Source organism: Mastigoproctus giganteus, chromosome 4 (assembly GCF_048544385.1).
Source record: "Mastigoproctus giganteus isolate SK-2022 chromosome 4, ASM4854438v1, whole genome shotgun sequence".
Lineage (NCBI taxonomy): Eukaryota > Metazoa > Arthropoda > Arachnida > Uropygi > Thelyphonidae > Mastigoproctus > Mastigoproctus giganteus.
Window position 1 is genome coordinate 205,138,344 of NC_143578.1, and position 19,604 is coordinate 205,157,947.

The 19,604-nt window shown below is 39.4% G+C and overlaps 1 protein-coding gene across 1 annotated transcript in view; it reads right to left on the bottom strand.

Moving 5' to 3' along the window:
* The window catches only part of LOC150087339 (uncharacterized), a 353,008-nt gene that overhangs the window by 191,750 nt on the left and 141,654 nt on the right, over positions 1-19,604 (bottom strand). The window contains exons 9-11 of the mRNA XM_090372447.1: positions 12,004-12,165; positions 9,541-9,675; positions 6,044-6,226 (exon numbers count right to left, since the gene is read on the bottom strand). Of these exons, the coding sequence (XP_090228573.1) occupies positions 6,044-6,226; positions 9,541-9,675; positions 12,004-12,165 (480 nt within the window). The remainder of the gene's footprint in view (positions 1-6,043; positions 6,227-9,540; positions 9,676-12,003; positions 12,166-19,604) is intronic.

Sequence of the window (19,604 nt, forward strand, 5' to 3'; positions counted from 1 at the left end):
ACACACTGCCCAAAAAATACAAACCTTTATTCAGTATCAAATTGGGCTGCCTTTTCTTTAATAACAGCAAGTGTGTGGCATGGATTCTATAAGATGTTATAGTCTAATTGTAAGCATTCTTCTAGCAAAATATTGCGCAGCTGAGGAAAAAGTTGAAGGAACAGGACTTTGTTGCCAAACAGCTTTCTTTCTCTCTCTCTCTCTCTCTCTCTCTCTCTCTCGCATATCCCACATATTCTCAATAGGACTGAGATCAGGTGAATGTGGGAGCCAGGGAAGACGGTGGAAATCCATGTCACGTTCTCAAAACCATTTTTGCATGATCTCGCATGATGCACTATTGCGTTATTATCATCCATAAAGTGGCCATCACCTTCAGGATAAAAGTGTAACATGCGTCATTCAGTAGATCTGATACAAAATTCAGGTACTCCCTGGATGACATTTGACTTGCCATTGGTATCAGCGGCCCAAGTCCGTGCAAACAAAACATTCCTCATAACATGATACCACCTCACATGCTTAGGTTTTCTTAACAAGGCAAGCAGCGTCCATCACTTCACAAAGTTCTTGCCACACTCTCTGCACACCATCAGTGCAAGATAAAGTGTATCGTGATTCACCTGAACACAACTTTCTTCCAATTTTCCACTGTCCCATCACAACATTCTTGGCACCACTATAAGCAGATTTTTCTGAAAAAAAGTGGCATCTGAATAGGCAAGTGACTACCAATACCCAATTTCTTGCAATCCTGCATATGATACAGGCTGATATAGGGCAGTTCTGGACTTGGTTGAATTCAGATGTTATTTACTGAACATGGATGTCCTATTTTTCCATATTCTCCTGAGAATAAGTCTGATAAATCATGTGTTTTCCCCCATTCTGGCACTCAGATTATTGAGATAAAGACTGCCTGTGCAGTCTTTATCTCAATGAGGGAACACATTATCACTCCATATCACAGATTTCTTTGCATCTATTTGCATTTCTTCTCTGTGACTGCCTTAATATAAAGGTTTGTATTTTTTTTGCTCCATGTGCATGTGATAGGTGACAATGTATTTTTCAAAGAGATCAAAGTTTGCTTGATGAAATCAAATAGTTAATGTAATTACAATTAACAATAAACAAGTAAAGTAAAATAACATATTCATGTTTCAATGCAAAGACAATAGAGTTCATATGCCCTAACGTCAATTCAGGTATCTTGACAACCATCAAAGCAAAAAAATGTGATACGCAAAAAAGAGCTACGAGGAGCGGAAGTAATGCCTCCTATTTTTTTCTCATAAAATTTAATTCCTACAACTATGCCTTTTACATCAATTAATCTTCAATCATTAATAAACACACAGTCATTTTCCACAAAGTCACCATCATTTTCTGTGCACTTCTGCCATCTCTGAGTCAGGCGCTGTATTCCAATCCTGTAAAAATCCTTAATCTTGCTCCAGAGGGCTTCGTGAGTACTGTGCTTGACTTGTCGTCCACAAAATGGGTTCCACAGAGTGCATCATTCAGTGGGCCGAAGAGGTGATAGTCAGAAGGTGCAAAGTCCAGGCTATGAGAGGGTTGAGGAAGAACAGCACACCCCACTTTTGCAAGGGCGTACATCATGCACAGACTGATGTGGAGTTGTGCATTGACACAGCGAGGAAGAACCTCATTAAGGTTTTTGTCTGGTCGAACTGTAGGGGTGCAGGCTTTCAACTTTTTTAACATATCGATCTGAGTTGATTGTGGTGCCATGCTCCAAGAAGTCCACAAGCAAAACCTCATCTTTGTCCCAAAACATGTCACCGTGATTTTACTGACGGAAGGCTGTCTTTTGAATTTCTTCTGCAGTGAATTTTTATGGTGCCACCCCATCGAGTGACCCTTTGTTTCAGGGTCATAATGGTATACCCAGGTTTCATAACTTGTGATTATGCATGAAAGAAAAGCCTTTTCTTCACTCTTGTAGAACTACAGAAGTTCCATACAAATGACTTTCCGGCCTTCTTTGTGCTCATATGTCAGCATTTTCGGGACTCACCAGGTGCAAACCTTGTTGTAGCCTAGTTCCTTTATGATAGTTATCACAGCAGGTTTCCCTACACACTGCATCGCACAATTGACAGGTTGTGATGCAGCAGTCCTCTTTGCAGCACATTGATCCAGCTCTTGTTTTCACTGACATTACTGGCTGGCCACTTTGGGGCTTGTCAACAATGTCACTTTCCCCACCCTTCGGATCTACTGTACTGCTCACAGAGGTGTTAGACACCTCTGTTTTAGCTTTGGCTTTATAGTAATTTTTATGTGTTTTTAAATGGCATTTTTGTAAAATTTGTGTATTACCATGTTCCTTAGATGATTATCTACAGCTTGGATGGGTTTTATGAACTCTTCATAAAGATAAGTACTATTTATTTACATTTAAGTTTTGATAGTGTGTAACATTTCTCTCTGAGCCTTTGTTTAGCATAGCTCCAAACAAGAACACTGATTGACATTTGACCTGAGGTGTTTTCTTTGTCATAAGACTGTTTGTGACCTTGGCATTCCTGCAGCCCTCTAGCATTTTCGTAGTTAGCCACACCCACGTCCAAACTGTTGTCTTGTCACTCCTGACGTACCAGACACTCAAATGGAAAGTCTGTGCTCCATCAAATTTGTGAACAATTTCATGCTGTTATTGAGACTTTAATATGTTCACGGCGCCTCCGTAGCCAGGTGGGAAAGAGCAGCAGTGCGTAGCACACGCTTCTTGATTAGACCGGGGTTAGATCCCGTCACCACCAAATATGGAGGATGCAGAAAGGTCAGGGAATGACCACCGCATATCCCGGAGCAATATGGCCTTAGTTGCTAATGCTTCTAAAAAAAAAAAACCAAATAACAATAAAAAAATAACAACTATGTTCACCATAATGAGGTAAATTATGGCATTGTTGCCCTTCGCCGTAAAGCCTACAAACAAACAAACAACTTTACTATGTGTTTTAAATCCCCCCACCACAGACATTTCACATCTGATGTGTACATTTTTTTTCCCCTATCAACTATCTGTAAAAATTAATACTATCAGCGTGTTTGGCACTACTCAAAACCCCCGGGGAACTTAGTCCTGTGTTTCTAGGGGAATTTCTTCGCTTGGACATTCCTCCCTTCCCCACGTGGCCAGAGGGGATAGCCCAACAAACAGGAAGTGCTATAGCTCAACTTTTAATCAGCCTATGAACTTGTAGTTGGTACCAATCGTCAGCTCCTTCACCTAAACTGGGATCATTCCATTTTTCCAAACTTTTGTGAAAACTAGCCGGGGCTGAAAAAACTGACTAACAAGATAAACAGTTGCCCATGGAGACACCTGTCATTGCCCTGGGAGATGAAGGGGAGAACTTTAGGACTCCTGCCTCCAAAAAGAAGAACAAGAAGATGGTGTTGCCCAAAACAGACCATGAAACACGTAGCCAAAGTGAGAAAAAGGACTCACAAGAAACTCTGCTTCCAATAATGTCACATCGGCAGACCCACGAAGTTTATTAACTGCCTGATTCATCCTCCGGACCCCACTTTGACAGAGGGAACAGTGCTCGAGCAGATCTGTTTGGTCGGTTTAAAACAAAGAGTATAAGGCCCTTACTAGATATGAGCAGGCCCTCTTTGCAAGAAGAAGGGCACAAATTGCAGATGAGACGAAACTGATAGTCACCACTATTTCAGAAAAGGCTAGCATAGAACTCTACACTAAATACAAACCCAAAAAAATGGACCCTACCTGGATTGCCTCAAGCAACACAAGACAAGGAGTAGAATGGAACCCAGAAAAATGCAGCCGCTGTACCCTAGTTTCCAAACTCGGACTGGACTCAACCTAAACCTGATGCCACCTAGGTATGAGAAGAACCTTTGGACCACCCTGTCAGACCATATGCTGGTGCTTCCTGACCACACCTTAGTGTACATATGATGATCTATCCATGCACTAGCATGGATTCTTTCTCTCCCCCCCCCCATTTCGGCTGAAGGAGATACCTCCAATGAACCCTTGGGCTGCCTTCCTTTTCATCCCCATACTTCTGCCTTTCCCCTCCCTTCTTCAGTCTTCAACCCTCTACTCTATCTGAACGTGCGTTTTTTTTTTTTTTTTTTTTTTTAATACATAGGTTCTTGCCGCTGAATCTTTGTAAATTAGGCAAGAGGACCTGCCAGAATACCACTGCAATCCCTCTACTGCCTGACCTGTCTCCATGTGGCTAAGGATGGGCAATTGGGGGTGTCCACACGATGGGCTAAATGGTCAAAGGAACAACATAACATGAGACTACACAACAGTAGCATATATTTTACACTTTTTAAAACCTGTGACCTTCACAGAGTACGGTCACACACAGAGTACACAACGCAGAGATGGGGAGGAACCCCTGGGGCTGTTAGAAAATGAACACTTTATCCTTCCCCCCCCCCCTCTTTCTTGAAGTCTTATCCAATGTCTAACTCACGTATACAGTATTGTCACCACAAACATTTTTGAGAAGTGTATGGATTTTGATAGGTGTCACTTCTTCCTTAGTAAGAAATTCAATCACCACTCTTTACTTCATACGTAAATCTGTAACATCCACCATTTTGAACTATCATGTGCTGCACTCACGAGACAAATCAAAGTGCCATTGACTATGGTAAAACTAGAGACCTCTAGTGACCACTCAGAGACATGTGAAATAATCTACAGTGCCACATTTGCAAGAAAAAAAATTAGTAGGCATTACTTTTGTACCAGTCTTTGTATATAGCTTGACTAACAGAAAAATTCTGAGATTAAAACCTTCTACAATTTTATCTTATTTTAGCCTTTAGGTCTCATGGTTTGTGCTGAGCTTGGTTTTGCAATGAACCTTATCTGATATGAGATTTGACTAACTTGACTAGATGTGGGTTTATTTTATTTTTATAGTCTTTATTTTATTTTTATATACTATAAAAATAAAATAAAAATATTTTTTATTTTATTTTTATAGTATATTTTTATTTCATGATATTTGAAAAATAGATTCATGTTTATAGATTTTCATGTAGAGGTGTTATTCAGGTTATGAGCAACACTACATGTAATACTGCAAGGTAGCTATTACCTAGATCATTTATTTGTTATGCACTGTTTGTTAATTGTTGTTTCTATCCTATTTGTACCACTTACTTTGCCTAATATTGGTTTAATTTTACTTGGCTTAATTATTTTTCTAGCTTAATTTTGATTCTAACCCCTCCTTTTCTAAAATTATGTATAGAATGTAGCTCGCCCTAATCATATACGGTATACGTATATAATTTTTTGTATCTGTTTGTTCAGCTGTTATTCTTCCATTAAACTGTTAAACTGTTACAGCTTAACATACTTGTAAACCTGGCTGGTTGCCATATAACCAATCTTTAGACAGATGATAATCAGAAATAGATAGCCAGAGTTAATTATGGCTTAAGTAAATTAAATTGTGCAAGATCTTGATACATTTAATGTATTCTATTAATAATTGGCCTTTTGTGTATATAATTTATTTCTTAATTTAAATCAAACATCCATATAAAAAGAGAAAGAAATGAGAGATTACTAAAATCTTAAAAGCATGAGACTCACCAGAAAATTTTCTAGGTGGTGAGGGTGGGACCTGCATTATGAGGACTACTGCCTAATAAAGGGTACAAAAAATATCCAAAATCTGCAGGAAGACATTATATATGCCTATGGCTCTATTAGCCTTAGGCATAGATTCCTATATATAATTTTCTTTTCACTACTGTAATTTGTATGTACAAACTATTTTCTACAGAATGAAAAAAAATTTGCAAATAAAAAAAAATTTTTTTTTTTAGGACCATTAGCAACTAAGGCCATAATTGCTCCAAGGATATGCGGTGGTCATTCCCTGACCTTTCCGCATCCTCCTCCTTCGAATTTGGAGGATCGCGGGCTCGAACAGTGAAGCTGTTCGAGCCCGTGATCTTCTGCCCTCATATATATTTCTAACATATACATATAGATACCACTTACGTTTATCTTCCACAACATTCTTATTGAAGTCTTCAGAATCTGATCGGATACAAGATCCTTCAGAATTTGACCCACTTGAAAATTCAAGTGGGTCAAATTCTGAATCAGTATCCTTCCACTTCTTACTTTTTCTAGCATTTAACCTCACTTGATGATTCTGGTTTTTAGTTTCCGCTGGAGATCCTGAAAATTAAATATTCATATAAAATAAGAGGGAAATGAGAGATTACAAAAATAATCTTAACAGCAAGAGATATTCACCAGAAAATTTTGTAGATAAGGGTGGGATCTGCATAATGAAAGCTACTACTAATAAAGGGTATGAAGCAATATACAAAATCTGGAAGGTATATACATTCTTATATACTAATTCCTAATCGTATTTGGTTATTTTTTTTTATTTATTTATTTTTTTTAAGGAGCATTAGCAACTAAGGCCATATTGCTCTGGGGATATGCGGTGGTCATTCCCTGATCTTTCTGCATTCTCCGTATTTGGTGGTCACAGGTTCGAACCCCGGTCTAATCAAGAAGCATGTGCTATGCACTGCCGCTCCTGCCCACCTGGCGTCCCTAATTGTGTATATATATATATAAACACACCAATGAGCCAAAACATGACCACCTACCTAATATGATGTTCCTCCACCTGCAGCCAAAACAGCTTGTACCCAAGGAGGCATGGACATTACAAGATTTCTAAGTGTCTTGTGGTATCTGGTATCAACATGTAACCAGCAGAACCTTTAACTACTGTAAGGTCTGTGGTTGACATGCCGCAGATTGGAGTTTCTGTTTCAACACAAACCATAGATGCTTGATGGAATTGATGTCTGGGGAATTTAGAGGCCAGAACAATACCTGGAAGTCTTCTTCAAGTTCCACGAAACAGTGTCAAACAATCAAGGCAGCATGGCATGGCGCATTATCCTGCCGAAAGACTGCACTGCCAGAGTGGAAGACCACTGCCACAAAAGGGTGTACCTGGTCAGCAATGATGTTTAGGTAGGTGGTAGACATCAGAATGCCCGGCACATGGATAACTGGACTCAGGGTATCCCAGCAGACCATCGCCCAAGCATGACACCGCCGCCACCAGCTTTGTTTTCATCCCACAGTGCATTCAGGCGCCATCACTTCCCCAGCTGTCCACATGGTGCAACAGGAAACGTGATTCATCGGACCAGACAACTTTCTTCCAATCACACAAGGTCCAGTTTTGATGCTCACGTGCCCATTGTAGGCACTATTGCTGGTGAACCATGGTTAGCATGGGCACTCAGAGTGGCCTGTGGCTATGCAGCCCCATTTTCAGCAGGGTTCGATGTACTGTGTGTTGTGACACATTACTCCTGTCACCAGCATTCCAATTACTGGCAAGTTGGCCACAGACACCCTTCTGCTGCCATGTATCATCCGGGAGAGCCTTCACTCACCTCATGCACCGTGGTCGTCAAACACCTCGCTGGTGGTTCGTGGGTTCCCCCTCCTCAGAGCACTTTCAGTAGGTACTAATCACAGCTGATCGCGAGCACCCCACCAGCTGTGCCGTTTCGGATATGCTCTGACCCAGTTGTCTGGCCATTACAATTTTGCCTTTGTCAAACTCACTTAAGTCCACTGCCTTTCTCACCTGAAGAACACGAGTAACACTGATTAACTGAGCTCAGTATCAGGTGTTTTTTATACTGTGTCCCGACCCGTGCACATGCCGTAGTTCACCTGCAGTTGCTTCGATTTGCGTAATGACTCACTGGTCAACGTTTCGGCTTATCAGTGTATATGTATATAAATATATATACAGGCAACCCCTGTATAACACGGTACTTCTACAACACAGTTTCGCTCTAACATGACTGATAAATTGTGGCAATTCTTGCACAGCACTTATATAACATGGTTTCGCTCTATCATGGTTAGAGAATTTCGGTAAACCTCACATAACAGGGTATTTTTGAGCTTTTGTTCATGTGGAGAAAACCCTGCTAATGTGATTTTTCAACATTTCCACTCTTTTTGAATCCCCGCTGTTGCCTTGCTAGTCCAAAAAAAAAAAAAAAAAATATCGAGAAACCCCTGTATTTTATTTTGTTGGTAAATTCCCGTGTTACATTCTGTGCTATTGAACTTGTGGAAAAATCTAGATTTCAAAGTTTTATTACTATTGGATGGCACACCAGGCCATCCAAAAGATTTAAGTCATCCAAACTTTGAAGTTATATTCCTACCGCCACAGTTGTACTGGGTTAATACAACTTCTTTCATTCAGCCGCTAGATCAAGGCATTATATCCACATTTAAAGCTCATTCCATCAGAAAATCATTACAATGAATTTTGTAAAAAATTTATTCCGAATCTATTGAAGTAATGGAGGCATAGAAAGATTTCTCAATTTTGGACTGTTTCAGAATCAAGCTTTATTGCTCAAAGTAGAAAAACCGTCAATGTTAAATGCATGTGGAAAAATGTATGGCCAGAGTCAGTTCATTCAGGAAATAATATGGTCGAACCGGCAGAGAATGGAATCGGTGCGATAGTAGAACTTGCTATGTCGGTAGGAGGGGAAGATTTTGATGATATGACTACTGAAGCCCTCATGGGTAGCACAGTTCATAGAATCGCAGGAGTTGGCAGGAGGTTTTGATTATATGACTACTAAAGCCCTCATGGGTAGCACAGTTCATAGAATCGCCCTCCTCACACCTGCTGGAAAAGACCCAAGTTCGAATCTCGTCGATGAAGGGAGGAATTTTTATGGGTCTTTTTCACAACAAGGCTGAGTCAGTTGGGCTCAGGTAGCATGGTTTTTTTCTCCTGGAAAATCAGGTTTTTCATCCAGCAAATGGAAAATTGACCTCAGAACGCATGCAATTTATAGACAATATACACAGAGTAACATGGCCTTAGTCGCCAATGCGCCTAAAAAAAAAAAAAAAGATATGATTACCGAAGGCATTCAAGAATTACTGGTAGAAAAAGAAGGCGCGTAGCGGATTTGGTGCAAATGGCATCGGAGGTAAAATCAAATCAATTCAGATGATGATATCGCAGATAAAAATTTTAAACTTTGAAATTTTATACTAAATGCATAGGAGGAGGCATAAAGTTAGCCAAGCAATTAGAATCTTATTTTTTGAATGCAGATTCTTGAATGAAAGGAACCCAAAGTTCAAAAGGGAGCTTCAAAAATGCTTAGTCCCATACGATGATATTCACAAAGATTTATCAAGCAAAAGCAAACAAACCCAGATTACTGATTTTTTAAAGAGAGCAGAAGATACATGAAATCTAGAATGGTTGTTAGCTTTTGGAATGTAACCCCCTTTATGTATTTTGTCTTAGTCCCGTATAACACAGTTTCGCACAACACGGCATTTTAAAGGAACCTAATAACCGTGTTATGTGAGGGTTACCTGTATATATACATATATATATATATTTTTTAAATTTAAACTGTAGTTATCCTTTCACTGCCCTATTTGCAAGTATCACTTACGTTTATCTTCCACAGCATTCTTATTAAAGTCTTCAGAATTTGATCCACTTGAAAATTCAGTAACCTTCCACTTCTTACTTTTTCTAGCATTTAACCACACCTGAATATTTTGGTTTTTAGTTTCCTCTGAAGATCCTGAAAATTAAATATTCATATATATATGAGAGATTACAAAAATAATCTTAACAGCATGAGATTCAGCAGAAAATTTTGTAGATGAGAAAGTAGATGTAGAGATCTGCATAATGAAAGCTACTACTAATAAAGGGTATGAAATAATATCCAAAATCTGGAGAAAGGCATATATACTGAGTGGACAGAAATCATGGAATACCTACCTAGTAATGGGTGGGCACACCTTCCACATGGATAAGAGCAGTAACACAGTGGAGCATTGAGTCCACTAGTTCACAAAAGCGTTCCACAAGTATTTCCATACATGCTTGCTGCACTGCTTTCCATAATTCCATCGCATTACTGGGTGGAGGACCCAAAGTTCAAATGGACCATTTCACAGCATCCCAAAGATGCTCCACAGGGTTTATGAACAGGGAGGCCATTCCACGGTGGTAACAAAATGCAGAATGCTCTTCAAACGATGTTCTATTCACCACGGCTCTGTGGGGAGGTGCAGTGTCCTCCTGGAAGAGTCCATTGCCCTGTGGATGCACAATAACCATGAAGGGATGCAGATGATATGCAAGGATGGACATACAATGTGGACAGTTCAGAGATGCGTCTAGATGAACCAGTGGTCCCAAAGTGTGTCAGCCGAACATGCCCCAGATCATTACCGATTGCCCACCTGCCTGAACAGTTACGTGTTGACATGATGGGTGCATAGCTTTGTGCGTTTTCTGTCAAATTCACACCCTCTCATCTGCTCGGAAACCAGGAGACCCATCTCCAATCATCCAAGTCCAGTGCCGGCGTTCTTTCACCCCGTTGAGGCGTAGAATCCTGTGCAGTGGTATTGGCAATGGGACTCTGGTGGGCTGTCAGTTCTCATAACCTATTGTGGATAATGATCGCCTGATGTTATTGGTGGAGATGTTTCTGGCACCTCATTCATTGAAGTTGGCGGTGATTTGTGCCACTTTCACTCTCGAGTTGGCTAAAATAATGCAAAACAGATATCTGTGGCCACAATCATCCACCACCTTTCTCTGCTCACAGTGAGATGTTATTCCAGAAATGGCATATTCCCGATACACTCTTGATATGGTGATAGTGCAATTTCTGTACCACCTCCACGATAGAGTGACCCATGCGCCAGGCACTCACTATCACCCCTCTTTCAAAGACAGTTAACTTATGACGTTTATTAATACTGACACTTCTACATGAATGCGGGTATATGGTGTACCTAATATACCTGCCAAGCGGTGGGTTCGTCCACTAGTGAGAGGGGGCGACAGCATTGCGTTCCCCAGAAACCAGGTATCTCAAGAATTCTGTCCTTTCAGTGTATATTCCTATATAATAATTCCTAATCGTATATATATATATATATATATATATATTTGATAGTATGAACCAGAGCTAAATCTGGTTCATATAAATCTCTGACTCGTGGTCCTTTACATGCATTCACAAAGACAAATAATCCCTATTTAAGTTCCATGCTCACCCCTATTCAGTAATTTTCATTCCTATGATCACGACATACAGTCGAAAAGCATTGTGAGCTTCAGGAAGAAAAATCGTTTTGAATTTTTTTCGTTAAATAATTTTTGTGTTTATTTGATTTTTAGTTATTGTTAATTATTTCTTACTGTAATGTAGGATTTTCAATTTTTAAAATTTTTTTTTTTTTTTAATTTCCGGAGAGTATCATACGGAAGTGTTCTACGTATCATATTGAGGTAAACTTCTCTTATTCTTTTACAAATATATACATATACATATATATATATATATATATATATATATATATATATCTTTTTTTAAATTCAAACTGTAGTTTTCCTTTTTCTACCCTATTTGCAAGTATCACTTATGTTTATCTTCTACAGATTCTTATTAGTCTTCAAAATCTGATCCACTTGAAAATTCAGTAGTGTTTTTTTTAATTCTACCTGTAGTTTTCTTTACACTACCCTAATTTGTATGTGCAAACTATGTTCTGCAGAATGAAAAAATTTGCAAATACAAATGAGGCACCTCCGTAGCCAGGTGGGAAGGAGCAGCAGTGGGCAGCACACGCTTCTTGATTAGGCCGGGGTTCGAGCCTGTCACCACCAAATATGGAGGATGCAGAAAGGTCAGGGAATGACCACCGCATATCCTGGAGCAATATGGCCTTAGTTGCTAATGCTCCTAAAAACCAAATAACAACAACAACAGCAAATACAAATAGAGCAATGAAAGCAAAGGTTGTGCTTAATGTACATAGTTACTAAATATAGTGACTTCTACCCACCACATATATATTTCTAAAATATACATACAAATATCACTTACGTTTACCTTCCACAGCATTCTTATTAAAGTCTTCAGAATCTGATCCGATACAATATCCTTCGGAATTTGATCTACTTGAAAATTCCGTAACCTTCCACTTCTTACTTTTTCTAACATTTGACCTCACTTGAAGATTTTGGTTTTTAGTTTCCTCTGAAGATCCTGAAAATTAAATATTCATATAAAATGAGGAGAAATGAGAGATTACAAAAATAATCTTAACAGCATGAGATTTGCCAGAAAATTTTGTAGATAAGGGTGGGATCTGCATAATGAAAGTTACTACTACTACCACCATAAAGGGTATGAAGTAATAAACAAAATCTGGAGGAAGACATATAGGGTTGTTAAAATTTAAGTATCCCTATGTAGAGTGCTCTGGAGCGAGTTCTAAGGCTTGTACTGAAGAGAAATTTGGACAACACGTACAATAAAGAATGTGCTCGCCATTTTGAAAAAAAAAATTTGTTACAAAATTTGTCACTTTATGGTGTATAACTATCTTAGTTACAATTATGTAAATAACTTAGGTTATTTATATAATTGTAACTAAGATAGTTACAATTACAAAAGCAAACCAGTCTCTTCAAAATCATACAGTACATGTTTGCCTGCACTATAGCAGCAATGCCAACAACGTGGAAGGAAAAGGCGCTATTAATGAAGCTGTACTATCAGAACAGCAACGATGCAGCTGCGGCTATCAGAAGCGCATAAGGCCTATGACTGTTTGTGCTGTCCGCAAAATGATTGTGAAATTTAAAGCGACAGGACATCTTGGTGTTCAACCACGTAGAGGTCGAAAACGAGTAGACTCCTCTCGTGTTGAAGATGTGGCTATGGCTGTAGTGGATTTATCAATTCAATCTTCATGTGGTAGCGCAAAAAATTGTGCTAGCTGTTTCTCATGAAGTGGACATGCCGTATTCCACTGGAAGGCTAGTAATGCGTCAGGTGTTGTGGTACTATCCTTACAAGATGCACATGCTACAGCAGCTAAAGCATGGTGATGCAGATATTCGTTTCACATACACACTTCACTTTCTGATGCAAACAACAGTGGATATCACTTGGCCATTGGACATTCTTTGGAGTGATGAAGCTTAAATGGACAAGTGAATACGCACAACTGTCGCATTTGGACAACAGAAACCCTCGAGTTATCCAAGAGGTTCCGTTGCATTCTCCAAAAGTGACAGTGTGGTGTGGTGTGGATCTACGGCCACATTCATGATTGGGCCATATTTTTTTGAACAGGTAACAATGACTGGACCCCACACCTATTCCGTCACTGGACAGCAATATTATGAAATGTTGGCAAATTTCGCAATATCAGAGCTGCAACAATGTGGGTGCCTTCAGGATACCATATTCATGCAAGATGGTGCACCACCCCACATCTGCCGTTGTGTCCAAAGATTGCTAAGGCAACACTTTACAGATGAATGGGTCATCAGTCGTTGTTTCCAGACATCTTGGCCACCCCGATCACTGGACCTCGCCCCATGCGACTTCTGGTCATGGGGTTTTTTTCAGATCTGCCAGAGTTTGACATCGGGAAGGACGTCAAACTCTGGCAGATCTGAAGGACAGCGTTAGACATCATGTGCTGGCTATTTCAGGTTACATGTTACGTTCTGCTGTAGAAAACGATGTTATTATTATTATCCATATGATGCAAGGAAGCCTGAGGCTTATGCTGCACCAGGAAAAAAAAAAAAAAAAAATGTTCCCGAGTAACCCTGAGAGAGAGAGAGAGAGAGAGAGAGAGAGAGAGTCAAAAATAGAAGGGAATCACCAAGAAAGAGAAGGATGATGATATCCAGCTCAGGACCCTGGGTGTGCCAAGCCCATACTCAACACATGTGAGCCCCCGGGGTTAATTCTTCGAATGGAAACTATTGATGACCAAAATGGAGGACACATTGAACACATTGCCTTTTATTTACATGATTGTTATTTTATATTGTACTTAATACGTAATCATATAGTTATAGTTGCGCTGGTTATTTTTTATTTTTAATTTAGATAAAGAGTTTTTGTGGATTTTACTTACGATAGGTAAAACCGTTATTTCGTTCCATTTTGTAGCCATCGTTTTTGGATATAGTGGTAGGGAATTCAAATTTATTTTTTAATTGAGGTAGCTAGGTAGCTGTAACGCATAATTATATAGTAATACGCTTCACTGTTTCTATTTAATAGTTTCTATTCAAATACTATTGATATTTAATTTATTGATTTTATTAATTTAAACTACCATGCCCCAGACTAGAGCAGCAAAGCAACGGGCACAAAGTGGCAGGAGTGCTGTGAATCGGGGGAGAACTGAGGGGGGGCAATTCTCCAACGCATCACAGCCTAAAAAAATGTGCAACTTGTGAAATGTTTGCCGAACTCTCTGGAACGGAACATGATATTGCCATGGGGGATGTTTTTGTGTGTGCGCGATGTAAGGAGTGTAAGGTAATCAGGCGACAACTCGGCGTTGTTATGGGCCTATATGAGAGTTTGAAGGACAGGGTGGATGCCCTCGAAAGATCTAAATTGAGGTGCCCATCAGGCTCTCAGCTGCCCACATCAACGCCAGAGCTTGCACTTGGTCATCACGCAACACAGCGGCAACCCCTAAGGCAGAATGCGCTGGTCCCACAGGAACTAGTAGTTGTTGGTGACTCTATTGTCAGGGAAACGGGGAACATGCTTTGTAAAAAGGATAGGTGGAACAGGACCAGGGTATGTCTGCCAGGGGCAAAGGTTGATGACGTTGTAGAGCGGATATCATCTTTCAAGGGCACAAAAGGTGATATAGTTGTACACGTTGGCACTAATGATATTAAGAGTAGGAGACCGGCGGAATTACTCAACAAGTACAGGTCACTGTTGAAAAAAAGCCGTGAAATAGGGCTGAATTTGAAAGTGTCTGCAATTCTGCCCAGACACGATAGGAGGGAGTACATGATGAGAACCTTGTCGATCAATTCGGCCCTGGAAAGATTGTGCAAGGCTCAAGGGGTAGAATTTTTTTCAGCCTGGACTGTACTTGTTAACAGGAGAGATTGCTTCTACAGGGATGGGATACACTTAAATAGAAAGGGTGCAAGAATATTTGCTGATGCTATCGAGGCAGTGTTAGGTGGGTCGGAAAACTGCTAGTTTGGGGGGATACAAAGACTAATAGTTTAACAGTAACCGCAGGCAGAGGTGAAGGTGATTCTTGCACAACTTCTATTAGAATAAGAAGCGACCTGGAGCGAGGGGTGTTGGGGGTTTCAGGGACGGATGGCAGTCATCATGGAATAGTTGGGTATATGGGATGTGTTAGGGTAACAAGGAATAGGCATAGGAGCATGTATGCTTGCATGTATACCAATGCTAGAAGTATAGTAAATAAATTTGATGAATTTGAAGTGTTGGTCAAGACATCAAAGGCGGATATTGTTGGGATAGCAGAGACGTGGTGTCACAAAGATATAAGGAATGCAGAACTGGAATTTGGGGAGTACAATGTGTACAGAAAGGATAGACAGGACAGAAAGGGAGGGGGTGTTATGCTGTTAATTAAGAAAAACATAAAATCAAAGGAAGTGCACCCAGTTAATATAGATGAACAGTGCTCTGTTGAGTCAGTTTGGTGTGAGATAAGCACTGCAAAAGCAAAAATAAGAGTAGGAGTGTGTTACAGGCCTAATGACTTGAATGAGTACAATGAACAATTGTACAGAGAAATAGAGTGGGCCAGTAAATCAGAATGTCTTATAATGGGGGATTTTAACTTCCCAGATATTGACTGGAACTTGTGGGTTGGTCACTCACACACTAGTCAGACTTTTGTGGATTTATTGGATGATTGTTTTCTGCAGCAGCATGTTCGAGAGGCAACCAGAGAAAGTAACACTCTTGATCTGGTTATCAGCAGTGATCATTTGTGTATTAAGAATTTGCAGATAAAGGAACCACTAGGTGGCAGTGATCACAGTGTGCTGAAGTGGGATTTACTCAAAGAGGTAACTACCGTCAGGGGTAAAGGAAAGGGTTTTTGCTTCCGTAAAGGGGAGTACAGTGGTCTCAGACAGTTTTTAAATTCTGTACAGTGGGATCAACTGACGATGTTACAAACAGTAAATTCTAAGTGGGAAGCATTCAAAGAATTAATCGTGGAAGCTACTAGACTTTATATACCGATTAAGAAATATCGTTCAAGGTTTAGGCCTAAATGGTTATCAAATGAACTAATGAGACTCGTGACAGAGAAGAAAAATGCATGGGATGCATATAAATTATCAGGTGACGCAGAAGCCTGTGGCAGATATAAGCTAGTCTGTAATCAGGTCACAAAGGAGGTTCGGCAGGCGAAGGCGGATTACGAGAAATCTTTGGCAAAAGATGCTAAGAAAAACAGCAAGGATTTCTTTACTTATATAAACTCTAAAAGGAAGGGGATGAATATGATCGGTCCACTTGACATCGATGGTTCGACTGTTGATGATCCTGCTCAGATAGCAAACAAACTGAATGAGTATTTTGCATCTACATTCACACGTGAGGAATTATTACAATTTGAAAATGGAAGAAGGTTATCAAATTGTAGCAGTGTGCTTAATGATTTTGTAATAACTGAGAGCAAAGTGGAGGAGAAATTGTTGAAGTTAAACATAAGAAAGGCACCTGGGGTGGATGGGATCTATCCAGTTATTTTAAAGGAGGCGGCAAAGCAACTAAGCAAACCCTTAGCCATAATTATGAGAGCATCCTTGGACTCAGGGGAGGTTTCCACGGACTGGAGATGTGCAAATGTGTCCCCAATTCACAAAGGTGGATCGAAGGGTGACACGAGTAATTACAGACCAGTTAGTTTAACTTCTGTTCCGGGTAAAATAATGGAGTCGCTGGTTAAAGATGCATTGCAGGATCATCTAGACAAGACTGCAGCAATAATTCAAACACAGCATGGGTTTGTTAAGGGAAAGTCTTGTCTGACAAATTTGATTGGTTATTATGATGTGGTCACAAAGGAACTGGATGCAAAAAATAATTTTGATATCATATACTTGGATTTCAGGAAAGCTTTTGACACTGTTGCGCATGGAAGACTACTGTACAAATTGGAGCAGAATGGTATTAAGGGTAAGTTGCTACAATGGATAAAAGGATGGTTAAGTGGGAGAAGATAGAGGGTGGTAATCAATGGGTGCTGCTCTTCGTGGACTAATGTTATTAGTGGAGTCTCACAGGGTTCGGTGTTGGGTCCACTGTTGTTTTGTGTATTTATCAATGATATTGATGAAGGTATATCAGGCTTAATGTCGAAGTTTGCAGATGACACAAAGGTTGGCAGGGTTGTTAATGACAGTAATGGCAGTGTGCTACTGCAACAGGATCTAGATAATTTGGGCAGATGGGCTAAGAAGTGGCAACTGAAGTTCAACCTTGACAAATGCAAAGTACTGCATATGGGTAGAAGTAACCCCAGAGAAACGTACCAACTGTGTGGTACTACACTTAAGGTGGTAGAAAATGAAAAAGACCTGGGAGTAATTGTGCAGTCAGATATGAAGTTTTCTGAGCAGTGCAGACAGGCTGCTAGGGCAGGTCATGGGTTTTGTCAATGATATATAGTAATTTTGCTAGCAGGGAAAAGGAGGTGATTGTCCCTCTGTATAAGGCAATGGTCAGGCCACGCCTTGAGTACTGCGTACAGGTCTGGAGGCCTCATTTTAGGAAGGATGTAGATTTGCTTGAGCGTGTACAGAGAAGAGCAACATGATTGGTGAGGGGAATGAAGGGATTCTCTTACCAAGAGAGGCTTAAGTTCTGCAAATTGCAGTGGCTGGAGACTAGGCACCTGTGCGGTGATCTGATTGAGGTCTATAAGGCCTTGAATGGGTTGAGCACGCTGAATTCTGATGGGATCCTTCCACTTGTTCAGATTACCAACCTACGGGGACATAAGTTCAAATTAAGAAAGGACAGATGTAGAATAGATGTGCGGAAATTTGCCTTTAGCCAGCGGGTGGTTAATTGCTGGAACAGACTTCCATCTGTCGTTGTAGAGGTTGATAGGTTGAATAAATTTAAGGAGGAACTGGACAGGCATTTGGAGGGAATGGTGTGATTTTTTTTTTTTTTTTTTGGCTGATGCTGCATAAGCTCCTACACTTGCTTTCTTGCATCATGTGCCACTACTACTACTACTACTACAATTATAGCGCTGTTCAAGTGATTTTTATTTCCACAGCGCCACATAGTTACAAATTTTGTAACTAATTTTGTTTTCAATAAATGGCGAGCGCATTCTTTATTGTACCTGTTGTCCAAATTCTCTTCAGTATGAGCCTTAGAACTTGCTCCAGAGCCCTCTACATAAGGATACTTTAATTTAAACAACCCTGTATGCCTTGCCTGTGGCTCTATTAGCCATATATATTTTTATATACTAATTCCTAATCATATATAAATATATATATATATATATATATTTTTTTTTTAATTTGAACTGTAGTTTTCCTTTCATTACCCTATTTGCAAGTATCACTAATGTTTATCTCCCACAGCATTCTTATTAAAGTCTTCAAAACTTGATCCACTTGAAAATTCAGTAATCTTCCATTTCTTAGTTTTTCTAGCATTTAACCTCACTTGAAGATTTTGGTTTTTATTTTCCTTTGATCCTTCTGAAAATTAAATATTCATATAAAATGAAAGAGAAATGAGAGACTACAAAAATCTTAAAAGCACAAGACTCACTAGAAAATTTTCTAGATGAGGGTTACAATCTAATAAAGGTAAGGAGTAATATCCAAAATTTGGAGGAAGATAAGTATTTCTTCTTGTCCTCTCTCTCCAAAGCTCATAGAGCAGTAGATCATTATCATTTTACAAGACAAGTGAGCATGGCCAGATTTAAGATTCTGCACTCATTAGGTACTAAATAATACTAAATAATAAAATTAAGTTATAGTCTAATTCTTCTGCACTGTTTAACTATTTGTTTCCTGTAGAAAAAAATGCATGAACAAACAAAAAAAGCAGTGAATGCAAAGGTTATGCTGATTGCACTATAAGATAGTGCCTTTTGCTTCCCACATATATATATTCCTTTTTAACAAACATAAGTAACATCTTTGTGTACACACAGATATCACTTATCATTTTCTTTTGTACCATTCTTATTATGGTCTTTAGAAACTGATACAATACAAGATTTCTCACAATTTGACCCACTTGAAGGTTTGGTAGCTTTCCATTTCTTATTTTTTTCTAGCATTTAACCTAACTTGAGGTTTTTGATGTTTTGTTTCCTCTGAAGATCCCAAAAGGTAAAAATAAATATGCATATAAAATGAGAGAGAAATCACAAAAATCTTAAAAGCAAGAGGTCCACCAAAACTTTTTCTGGGTTGGGGTGGGACTTGCATTATGAAAACTATCTATCTAATAAAGGGTAGGAAGAAAGAAATATTTAAAATCTAGAGGGAGGTGAACAAGTATTCCTTCTTGGCTTCAATTTCCACAGCTAATATAGTATTAGAAAAGGGGAAACAAGTCCCACATCATTATCATTTTATTTTGCAGGACATATGAGTATTGTCAGATTTAAG